The following is a 12,885-nucleotide window of genomic DNA, read 5'->3' on the forward strand; positions in this document are numbered from 1 at the left end:
CTAGAGGTTGCTACAGTTTCTTGTTTCCTTCCAGATAGTCATGGGCACACAACATTTACACTTCCTAAAAACAATGCAAATGGGAGCGTATTAATTGTTTTGTACCTTGCTTCTTGCATTTAACAATGTGTCATGGAGATGTCAGTATATACAGATTAGGTTGTTTTTCTGAGAGCAGAGTGTTGTGTGAAACATTTTGTACAATTTAAAAAAAATTTTTAAGTTGTCAGTGGACTTTTTAAAATTAATTTATTTATGTATTTACAAGTGGTTCTGAGGATTAAACCCAATGTCTCACACATGCTAGGCAAGTGCTCTACTACTGAGCTACAATCCCAGTCCCTGGTTTGTATAATTTTAATGGAAGTGTCTGTATGCAAGGGCAGTTTATGATTCAGTTAGTAATATGCAGGAGTTGCCCTGTAGTTTGCTAAGGAGGCTTATTTGTAGAGTGATCCTAAGTCTTATGTCATTCTCTGCATACACACAAGTCACAAAAATGTGCTGATTCTTCCTTTCTTACCACTATAATGGTGGTTGTGATCCCAATATACTTTGCGTTATCACCTTTTATTAAAAGTAATTGCTTATTACAACATGATGAGACGGGACCTGTGAGAGAATCCAGACAGTTACCTGGAACTCGTCTATAGTGGATTTTGATTGGCTGAAACCCTTTGGATGAAGCTGACCTTGAGCTGCTTCCTATTTATTGGTTTCACCTTATTGGACTGGTGGGCACAGAGAAGGGCAATGGCAAAGAATGTACGGATTTTATTGTTTCAACTGGTATACAGAAATAGGCTTTTGCATCGGGCACAGTGGTGCAAGCCTGTAATCCCAGTGGCTAGGGGGCCTGAGGCAGGAGGATCACGGGTTCAAAGCCAGCCTCAGCAACAGCGAGGTACTAAGCAACTAGGTGAGACCCCGAGTCTAAATAAAATACAAAATGGGACTGTGACTCAATGGTTGAGTGACCCTGTGTTCAATTCTCAGTACCAAAAAAAAAAAAAGAAAAGAAAAGAAATAGGCTTTTGTTTATAACTCTTGGTAGTCTCAGCTTCCTAGTGTGGATGCCACAGATTTCTGGATCCCTGAGGCATTATTTATTAAGCTATCCTTGAAGGCGGGATGTTGCTTTAAAAAAAAAAATGTAGAGGAAAAAAACCCACAACTAGACCAAAAAGGCCAGAAAATTTGAAATTTCTTGTAATCTGTTAAACCAAACTTTACATGAAGGGAATGAGGTTAGCCTTGAAAGGGAGGGAGTATTATCTTTTACTCCCAAAAGAATTTTATTTCTGAGATTGCCACAGCCAAATGCATCACAAGAATTTCAAAGAGCATCTTCAGAGATTTCAGTCTGAAGCAAATAAAATTATCCACCCTACCAGAAACAAGTGATCTGAGTTTCAAATACTAGATTACAGTCATCCTGAAGGGTAGGAGGAAAACTAGAACATGATTTCTATACTATTAAACTTGCTTTTATGGAACAGAGAAAAGCCCTTCTCTTTAAATTCTAGTCTTCCCTGATTTGTGGTTATGGAGTAGATGTTCTCAGATCCTGCACTTCTGTACTGAATAGAATATCCAGTGTCCAGGAAGTCTCACAACAATGGCATTTCAGGAACTGTCGTACTCTGTTGGTGCACTGTGAGAAGTTACTGTCCCTAAGCAGAAATGTTAGGAATGCCAGCCACATAAAGCACTATTACCTGTTTTACTGACTTGGTGAGGGAAGGAAGAAGCTTTTTGTAATTAAAATGACTTCTTGTTTTTTAATCTAGAAATTGTGCATATGTACACTGAAAGAAGGGAATTATTCTGTGGGATGTTTATTTAGGATATGTGTTCAAGACTCAGTGTATAAGGTATAGTGGAAGTGGATTTAAATATCAGTTGAAGGTTTTCTCCCATGCCTTTGCATTCTTTTGAAATATCTTAATTTTGAATTTTTAAAAGTATTTTTTTAGACATTGATGGATCTTTATTTTATTCACTTATTCATATTTGGTGCTGAGAATTGAACCCAATGCCTCACACATGCAAGGCATGTCACTGATTCCTATTTATTTGAATTACCATTGAGCCACAACCCTAGCCCCTTAATTTTGAATTTTAAAATAAATTGATATATTTAAGATTCTTAAGATGTTTGCTCTTGGGTAGATAGATTATTGGGGAGCAGCCCTTCTCACTGAATAGATTTTTGTGGTACTGGGGATTGAATTCAGGGCCTCCCACAAGTTCTCTACCTTAGCTCATTATCTTTTTTGAAATTGGTTTCACTTTTTTGTTCATGGACTCAAGTAATCTTACTGCATCCCAGCATCCTTGGCTGGGACTATAGGCACACAGTACTAGGATCTCTGAACTCAGTTTTACTCATTGATTGGCTATATCACTGATCTGTCAATTGCTTTAGTTTCCCCAAAGAAGCATATAGGTAGTTTCCTGCAGTGTACTCAAAACATATTTGTCTTTTTTCCCCTCCTTTTTTGGTGGTACTGGGGATGAACTCAGGTCTTGCACATGCACATGCATATGCAAGTGCTCTACCACTGACTACCACTAATTTTGTTTTGAGACAGTTTCTCTAAACTGCCCAGGCTGGTCTTGTATCCTCCTGCTTCAGCCTTCTGAGTAGCTGATATTATAGGTGTGTGCTGCTGGGCCTGACTTAAAATGTTTTTTTTTTTTTTTTGGTGGTGCTGGGGATTGAACCCAGGGCCTTGTGCATGCAAGGCAAGTACTCTATCAACTGAGCTATATCCCCAGCCCCACAAAAATGTTTTAAATAAAGAATTTTAAGTCATTGATTTCTATTTATTTGAATTACTTATTTGGTATGTTTCTACTCAAAATACTATGGATACCAAATATAAGAGGGTTTTCCTCATACCAATCAATTCTCCAGCTTTTTAGACATAACAGTTTAATTAAATTCTGATACTGCTTGAAGTTATCACAGACCCCATACGTAAAGGCCCAGTCTTGTAAGACTACAAGACTACCCCCACCAGTGGCAAGTCAGGGCCATCTGTACTTTTGACCTGTAGGCTATACATTTGGGAGGTTCCCACAACCCTCTATATGTATTTGATAATTTGCCAGATGGCTCACCAGGGAAGTGGAATACTTTTTTATGGTTTTTATTTATTATGAATAATGATACAACTCAGGAACAGCTAAATAGAAGAGATATATAAAGAAAGGTGTGGGGGGTAGGGGCATATAGCCTCCATGCCTTCTCCCAGTGTGTTACCTCCTAGCACCTCAATATGTTTGCCACCAGATCTTTGAACTATCTTTCATGGAGGTTTTATTACTATGTAGGCCTGATTGATGAAACATTTGCTCACTGGTGATGAACTTAAATCTTCAATTCCTCCCCTTTCTCATAAGATTGGGATTGAGATGAAATTCCCAGCCTTGGCTTTTCTGGTGACCAGCCCCCATCCTGATGCTATCCAGATGACTCCCTGCTTTCCCCATCCCAGCCACCTCTGGTCATCTCAACATATAAAGTTTTCAGGGGTTTGTGAAGAACTGGAGATCAAGACCAAAAAAATATTTATCATGGTAATTAAAAGTTATTTACAGGTCATACTCTACTTTGATTACCCAGGAGCAAGGTTATAGTCAGCTTTCAAAGCTTTATTACTGAGACTGTTTTGGCTTCCATGCTGAGTGAAGATCCTGACTACTATTGCTTTTCTTTTTTTTTTTTTTTTTTTTTTTAATCTCATCCGTTTGTACTTAAGCGTATGCATGCAACATATCTGGGGTAGTATCTGGAGCAAGGTGCTATTTATTATTTCTGTTTATTTCCATACTAAATTTTATTACTATCTGGGCCTGTGTGTGGGAAGGGGGTCGTACTGAATCAAGGTGCTATTTATTATTTTTCTTTATTTCCATATTAAATTTTCTTATTAGTTGGACCTGTGTGTGTGTGTGTGTGTAGGAATCTCTAAGTTATCTTTGACACCTACAGAATAGTCATACTGAGCATGTCCTTTCTGAAGTTTATCCTGGTCCTTTGTAATGTGAAATTGCTTTGAAGGTTTTAAGTTACTATTTGAAAAGCAAGTACCTCATTTTTGACTGATTTGTGTGTGTTTCTTTCTTTCTTTCTTTCTTTCTTTTTTTTTTTTTGACCCAGATTACCAGAGACTGATGACTGTGGCGGAGACGATTACAGCTCTCATGTTTCCTTTCCAGTGGCAGCATGTCTATGTCCCTATTCTCCCGGCTTCTCTCCTGCATTTCTTAGATGCTCCTGTTCCATACCTGATGGGCTTGCATTCCAATGGCCTGGATGACCGGTCAAAGCTGGAACTGCCTCAGGAGGTGAGAGCCTGAGTTTTGGTGCCTCTGATCTAGGACTGGGTGGACAGAGGCTTTGGGATGAGCCCATCATGGTGTCACCAAATTTATTTTATTTTGGGGGACATGAATACCTTTTCAGGAAAAAAGTACAAATAATAGACATTTAGCTCAACTTATTCCAGAGATACTTTACTATCTTTTATTACCTGATATTATAATCTCTTTTTTTAATTAATTGTCTTTTTAATATGCTTTTTCTTTTTTTTTGTATTGGGGATGGAACCTAAGGGCACTTTACCACTGAGCTACATCACTAGTCCTTTTATTTTTTTTATTTTGAGACAGGGTCTTGCTAGTTGCTGAGGGTCTTGCTAAATTTCTGAGGCTGGCCTCAAACTTTCAGTCCTTCTTCGTTAGCCTCCAAAATTGCTGGGATTAGAGACATGTGCTACTCACCCAGCATCATACACATTTTTTTTCAAACATGGTACTTTATATATTTTTTTCCTACCAGTATGGTTATTGAACCCAGGGGTGCTTTACTACTGAGATATATCCTCTGCCCTTTTTATTTTTTAATTTGGAACAGAGTCTAGCAAAATTGCTAAATTAATGAAACAGATTGGGATTTCCTACCCCAGACTCCTGACTAACAGTGAGCCCTTACAAACCCAGGATGTTTTACATACTTTTAAAACATTTATTAGAGACACATTTTATTATGTAAAATTCTATAGCTAAAATACACAAAAGAATATCACAGTGAATCCCTGTGTTCTCAAAGCCAGCTTCAATTGTTCTCATATGTTACGCTGAATTTTACCTTTTACTTCCTATAATTTTAAACAAATCCCATATAATTTAATAACTACCTTAGAAAATAGATGCATATTGATAAGTCAATGGCTTTCTTTTATAGGCCATAGTTGGTCTATAGAAGTTGATCTTGATCATAGTGTTTCTTATGGTCCTGAGCCTGTTTTGAAAATTTCTTAGTTTAATACGAGGAAAGCTTGAGGAAATACTTTTCCTCTCTTGCTTCTGTTTCCTACTTCATTTTAAAATAGATTTAAGCATGTTTAGAAAAGATTATCTGGAAGCAGGAGATGTGACTCAGTGGTAAAGCACTTGCCTAGCATGGACCAGGCCCTAGGTTTGATCCCCAGTATCAGTGATACTAGTCTTGACTATTTGTCCCCTTATACCAGAGCCCCCCCCCAAAAAAAAGAAAGAAAGAAAGAAAGAAGCTTGCTTTATTTTTCATTTTCTTGGAGTTACCAGTAGAACTGGTCAACTTTTTCATATTTTATGGCTGATAAGAAACTGTATTTAATATCTTTAGCAATTAGAGAAATGCAAATCAAAATTCAAATGAGATTTTTATCTCATTCCAGTCAGAATTGCAATCATAAAGTATACAAACAATAATAAATGCTGGAGAGGATGTGGGGAAAAAGGAATACTTTTACACTTTTGGTAAGATTGTAAATTAGTACCACCACTATGGAAGTCAAAGTTTCTCAAAAGACTAGAAGTGGATCACCATACGATCTAGCTATACCCCTTCTCAGTGTTTATCCTAAAAAATTAAAGTCATTATACTGTAGTAATACATGCATACCTATGTTTACAGCAGCACAATTCACAATAGTCAAACTATAGAACAAGCCTAGGTATTTATCAGTGAATGAATGGATAAAGATTGTGGGTGCTGGGGTGGTGGCTCAGTGGTAAAGTGCTCACCTAGCATGCATGAGGCACTGGTTTGATCCTCGGCATCGCATAAAAACAAACTAATGTATCCACCTAAAAAACTAAAGATAGGGGCTGGGATTGTGGCTTAGCAGTAGCGCACTTGCCTGGCATATGAAAAGCAACTGGGTTCGATTCTCAGCACCACGTAAAAATAAATAAATAAAGGCCTATCAACAACTAAAAAAAAATTTTAAAAAACTAAAGATACATAAATAAATAAATATTAAAAAAAGAAATTGTGGTATATATACACAGTGTAGTTTTATTTAGCTATAAAAGAAGAATGAAACAGATGTAGTGGCTCATACTTATAATTCCAGTGGCTTAGGAGACTGAGGCAGGAGGATCATAAATTCAAAGCCAGCCTCAGCAATATAGTGAGGCCCTATACAACTTAGCGAGAACCTGTCTCTAAATAAAAAACGAAAAGGGCTGAGAATATGGCTCAGTGGTTAAGAGCCCCTTGATTCAATCCCTGGTACCAAAGAAAAGAAAAAAAAAAAAAAGGAAAGAAGTTGAGTCACTTGTAGGACAATGGATGGAACCTGAGAGCCTTATGTTAAGGAAGATAAGCCAAAGGGTCATGTGTTTTCTCTCATATGTTGAAGGTAAAGAGGAAAAGAGAAAAGGTGGTCAGGGGAATCTCATGAAAATCCAAGGGAAACCAGAAGAGTAGAATAAAGGGACCAGGGGGAAGAAGGAAGGGAGGGAAAGGGTAAATACTGGGAAATTATAGTGACCAAATTATATTGTTATGTCCTGTGCATATACAAATATGTGCCAAGGAATCCCACTATTATGTATGATTATAATGTATCAATAAAAAATATGGGGAAAAAGAATGATTTTTTTTAAAAAAAAAAGGCAGGCCTGGGAAGAAGACTTTGGAGTATATATAACTCTTGTTTCCTCCCTCCACCAGTTCTTTTTCTCCCATGCTGGGGATTAAACCCAGGGCTTTGCACATGGTAGGCAGGCACTCTACCATTGAATTGTATCCCCAGTAAATTCTAAATACTTTTTTTTGGAGAGGGGGATGATTTTAAAAAAATACATGTATATGTGTGGAATATGAGTAGGGAGACCTCTAAACAAGAGAATATTCTCATGAAATTGCTTAGGACAAAACTTAATTGGGCATCTGGGTATCATCTTTGATTAATGCCCTGATAATTAGACCATATCTGTGATACTTTAAAACAAATGCATCTTTTGCTCCTTTTCCTCTTTTCTTTGGTTTAGAATTAAAATGTCTTCTTGGACTGGGGCTGTAGCTCAGTGGAAGAGTGCCTTGCATGTGGGAGGCACTGGGTTTGATCCTCAGCACCACATAAAAATAAACAAATAAGGGCTGTGGTTGTGGTTCAGCGGTAGAGCGCTCGCCTGGCATGTACAAGGCCCTGGGTTCGATCCTCAGCACCACATAAAAATAAAATAAAGATATTGTGTCCAACTACAACTAAAAGAAATATACTTAAATAAAATAAACAAAATAAAATAAACAAATTAAGGCATGCTGTACATCTATAGCTACAAAAAAAAAATTTCCATTCCTTTTTCTCCTTTGACTCACTCCTCAGAGGTTTGTGTTTTTTGGGGTAGAACAAAATTAATTAAAGAAAAAAAAGATCTAAATGATGGAGAAAACTATTGACTTGAGATACTGGATTTTTTGTGTACTTGTCTACTGTATCCATAATGTTCATGAAGAATAATATCAAAGACTGGAGAAAGAGAACTTTTTAGTTTTTGCTTTAAGCAAATGTATGTTTTTTTAAAAAAAAATTTTATATTTTTAAATTTTTAAAAATTAGTTATACATGAAAGTAGAATGCATTTTGGCACATCATACATACATGGAGTATAACTTCTCATTCATGTGGTTTTACATGATGTAGAGTTACACAGATCATGTAATCATGTATGCACATAGGGTAATAATGTCCAGTTCATTGTACTATCATTTCTCCCCCATGCCCCCTCCCTTGCCTTCACTCCCCTCTGTCTAGTCCAAAATATCTCCATCCCACCCCCATCTTATTGTGACTTAGCATCCACATATCAGAAAACATTTAGCCTTTGGTTCTTTGGGATTGACTTATTTCTGAGCAAATGTATATTTAACATTGATATCTACTTCTAATTTATTTAATTCTGATTTTGTGAAGTCAGAGTAAGGAATAATAAGAAATGATTGAAAGTTGAAGTTCAAGGAGGGATATTACATGCATAATCTGATAAATAGGTTATTAACCAAGAAGGCAAATTTCTCAGTATACTTGGAGCAAGTTTTTGTTTTTGTTTTGGTACTGGGGATTGAACCCAGGGGCACTTAACCACTGAGCCACATCACTCGCCCTTTTTTGAATTTTATTTAGAGACAGGGTCTCAATGAGTTGCTTTAGGGCCTTGCTAAGTTGCTGAGGATGGCTTTGAAATTGCCCTCCTCCTGCCTCAGCACTGTCCTGAGCTACTGGGATTACAGGTATGTACCACCATGCCTGGCTTGGAGCAAGTTCTGTTCCCTCTAGGATCTTTCAACATTGGTCTTTGTGTGCTTCATATATGTGGAAATATGAAGAGGGTGCTTGGAGACCAGCAGTTTTCTTAAAGGGACTGTTTGACTATTTTTGCAGCATTCCCCATCACTACTATAGCCTTTGTTACATGAGCTTTTGGTCTCTCCCTGTGGATTGCTGACATTTGGATGATAGAATACCAGTGTGTGCTTCATAAGCAGTTCTAGGGTCTTGGAGTTCCATTTCACCCAGGTTTTCCCTCTGACAGTTAATATCCAGATACTTTTTACTTTGATTTTTAGTAGATAACCAACCTCTGGGGTATTTGAATCTGTGTAGTCCCTATGGAAAATCCTAGACTGGGGAGAAGAGAACTGGCTTTCTAAAGGAGAGAAACACTATAAGGTCACAATAATGAAAGGAGAATGATAGTATCTTTGAAATACAATTTTGAGGTATCTCGGAAATGATAACATGTTTATGGTAAAAAAGTCAACAATAAAATAAAATTATTTCAAATTTTATTACCCAGAGATAACTAATTTCAGCATTTGCTGGACATCCTTTTTTTTCTTTTTTCTTATACTGGGGATTGAACCCAGGGGTGCTTAGCCACAGAGCCACATCCCTGGTCCTTTTTATTTTTTATTTTGAGGCAAGGTCTTGCTAAGTTGCTGAGACTGGCTTTGAACTTACAATCATCTTGCCTCAGCCTCCCAAGTCTCTGGGATTACAGCTGTGTGTCACTGTACTCAACTGGTGGACATCCTTAAACTGTGTGGTATCTTAGCCAGATGTAATGCTACACATCTGCAATCCCAGTTACTCAAGAGACTTAGGCAGGAGGATCACAAATTCAAAGCCAGCTTTAGCAACTTAGAGCAAACCATGTGGATCTTTAGACTCTGCTTTGAGACAGGATTCAGGATTTCACCTGGGCTCGTGACAGCGTCCATCATCAGGGTAGCAAGGTAGGACAAACTTGTTTTCTAAAAGGGACTTCCTCCAGAGGGATGAAGAGTGTACATTTCCTAGCCCCGCAGATCAGAATTCATCAGTTGTGGGGGCTGGGGTCCTGGCTCAGGAGTAGAGCGCTTGCCTAGCACGTGCAATAGCCCTGGGTTCAATCCTCAGCACTACATAAAAATAAGTAAATAAAATAAAGATATTTAAAAATTATATTTTTTAAAAAAAGAATTATTCAGTTGCTGCCCCATCTTTGCAAATCAGAAGTATGAAAAAAGCCCCCCCCCGCCCCTTTTCACTAACACATAGCACTCAACTGACCCCGAGCAAGTGAAAGTGTTGAGCTGTTTTTGTGAGGAAGCATCCTTTGTTCTGTGCTTCTCTTTGTTTTTTTTAAGAACATTTTCTTTTTGAGAGAGAGAACTTTTAATATTTATTTTTTAGTTTTCGGCGGACACAACAGCTTTGTTTGTATGTGGTGCTGAGGATAGAACCCGGGCCGCATTCATGCCAGGCGAGCACCCTACCGCTTGAGCTACATCCCCAGTCCTGTGTTTCTCTTTGATGCTCCATTGTCTGAATCTAGGAAGGAGTTATTTTGTCCACAGCCATGTCAGGGAAATAAGCAGAGGATATTAGAGTAAATATTAGATATTAGTATTCTGTCTTGGTTTTTATTTCTTGCCCTTTCTTAGAATACTTCTTAAATAGCTTACCCCCAGTAATCCGTATGGTGAACTTCCCTTCAGACATAAGGATAGACTATTGGGAGAAGCTGGCTATGTTTCTTTTTTTTTTTTTTTATGGGGGGTATTAGGGATTTAACTAAGATGCCCTTTACCACTAAATATATGCCTTGCACTTTTTTATTTTTTATTTTGAGATAGGGTCTCACTAAGTTGCTTAGGGCCTTGCTAAATTGCTGAGGCTGGCCTCAAACTTGAGATTTTCGTATCCCAGTCTCCCAAATCGCTGGGATTATAGGTGTGAACCACTATGTATGCCTGGTGCTGATTGTGATTTGGTGTTAGAAACTCAGGGTTGAGAAAAGGGCATTGTGACCCTTCACAGGAAGAGATTTGGGAGATTTTTATGGGATTTGGGAAATCGATATGGTCAGTTCCCCAGGTTGTCCAGGTCTTCCCATGGCTCCTCCAACAATAAAAGAGATTAACAGAAGGAAACTGAACACTTGGGGTTTAGTACATTTTTAGGCTATTGCTTCTCCCCAGAGCTATTATGCAGGACGAGGCTCTTGTCAGCTAAGGAAAGGGTTGCCCAAGGATTGGTTTATAAGTTGCTTCTGTTTGCCATATTTCTCTGTATGTTGGGAGAAAACAACATGAGGCTTGTATGTGCTTAGAAATTAAATAACCTTCTTTTTCTGTTTGCTTTCTTTTTCTCTCTCTCTCTTTTTTTTTTTTTTTTTTTGTACTGGGGACTGAACTCAGGGGTAGTCAGCCACTGAGTCACATCCCCAGCCTTATTTTGTATTTTATTTAGAGACAGGGTCTCATTGAGTTGCTCAGTGCCTCACCATTGCTGAGGCTGGCTTTGAACTCGTGATCCTCCTGCCTCAGCCTCCTGAGCCACTGATCCTGGCTCTCCGTTTGCCTTCTTACTCCTTCCTCTTTCAACCCAATTTTGCAAAGGATGACTAGTGGTATCTACTGGAGGTTCCTATTTTATTTTCATATAGTCCATCTTTGAAATGTGTCTGAGCTGCTTTCTTGAAACCTCAGCCACCTCTGACCAGGAGATATCCACAAATGTGGACTCATCATTTGGAGTTTATAAAATTCTTTATAGACACTGTATATTTGGTTCACAGCAATGGGAGAAAAGCCAGCTAAACATTGTTGAATGGATTTAGTTTTTAGCTTTCTCTACATTTCCTGTTAGAGAAATTGCTTTTTTTCTTCCAAAGAGAAGAGAACCAAGTAGATAGATGATTGCATTGTGTGCCTCACTGGTGGTCACAATGTCTTGTTCTGATAGGTGTATGGATAAGACCTGTGAGGCAGGTGATATGACAAGATGAGTTCATTCTATTTTTTAGTATCTTTTTTGATTACTTGGTCTGACAACATTTATAATTTTAAAACATTAAAAGGAATGAACAAAAAATAGCTAATTTTGGATAATAAGTATTTATTTGACCCTTTAACCAGGTAGGGCTCAAAATTTTGTCCTTGTAAAACTCTAGAAAGTGAAACTTAAAAGAGATTCTTCTGGTCTTTGAATTTTTTGAGGTAAGAATTTTTTTTTTTTTAGTTGTATATTGGTAGGCAGACTAATTTATTGACTAAGTAAATGTTTATGGAATGAAACATGCAGGACCTATAAAACATACAGTTTTAATTAGCTTGAAAGTTTTTTTAATAGCTATATTAAGCTGGTCTTAGTCGTGTTACCCTCCTGCCTCTTCTTTCAGAATATGATTTATTGGCCCGGGGATAAACAGATCAACAGAACAGCATTTTGATATACAATTGGAGATACCATGTCAAAGGAGAGACTACTTAATGATGATGCTAGAAAAATTTTGTATTATGGCTTGAATCTAGAAAGCCCCCCTAAAAGTTTGTATGTTGAAAACATGGTCCTCAATGTAGCGCAAGGTTCAGAGGTTGAGTGGCAATGATTGGATCATGAGGCCTCTGACCTCATTAGTAAATTAATCCACACACATCTGTAATTCCAGCAGCTCAGGAGGCTGAGTCAGGAGGATTGCAAGTTCATAGTCACTCACCTATACCTCTAATGGGAACCTGCATAAGTTGTATACTTCATTCTTTTTAACTTCTTCATTCTTCTTTAATCTTTTTGAACATGTCAAAGTCTTTCCTATCTCAGGATCATTACTTAACATGGTTCCCCATTATTCCTTTTTTTTTTTTTTTTTTTTTTAAAGAGAGAGTGAGAGAGGAGAGAGAGAGAGAGAGAGAGAGAGAGAGAGAGAATTTTTGATATTTATTTTTAAGTTCACGGCGGACACAACATCTTTGTTGGTATGTGGTGCTGAGGATCGAACCCGGGCCGCACGCATGCCAGGCGAGCACGCTACCACTTGAACCACATCCCCAGCCCTCCCCATTATTCCTGAAAAACATTTTCCCTATACACTGTGTTACATAGTATATACAAATGTTCAACTTTAAAGTAAGATATCTGTGTTCCTAAGTGATTGCAACAATTTATATTTTTACCAGCATTCTAATGCAACCTACTGATTCAAAATCCTTTTAAAACTTGGAATCCTCACACTTTTGAAATTTTGCCAATGAAAGAAGAATAAAATGGTATTAAA

The 12,885-nt window shown here is 37.7% G+C and overlaps 1 protein-coding gene across 2 annotated transcripts in view; it reads left to right on the plus strand.

Annotated features, from left to right (window-relative positions):
* Dennd5a (DENN domain containing 5A) overlaps positions 1-12,885 on the plus strand; it is an 88,941-nt gene that overhangs the window by 41,063 nt on the left and 34,993 nt on the right. For both annotated transcript variants that reach the window (XM_026409559.2, XM_026409560.2), the window contains exon 5: positions 4,169-4,356. In XM_026409559.2, coding sequence (XP_026265344.2) covers positions 4,169-4,356 — 188 coding nt within the window. The remainder of the gene's footprint in view (positions 1-4,168; positions 4,357-12,885) is intronic.

This window comes from Urocitellus parryii, chromosome 4 (genome assembly GCF_045843805.1).
Source record: "Urocitellus parryii isolate mUroPar1 chromosome 4, mUroPar1.hap1, whole genome shotgun sequence".
NCBI classification, from domain to species: Eukaryota; Metazoa; Chordata; class Mammalia; order Rodentia; family Sciuridae; genus Urocitellus; species Urocitellus parryii.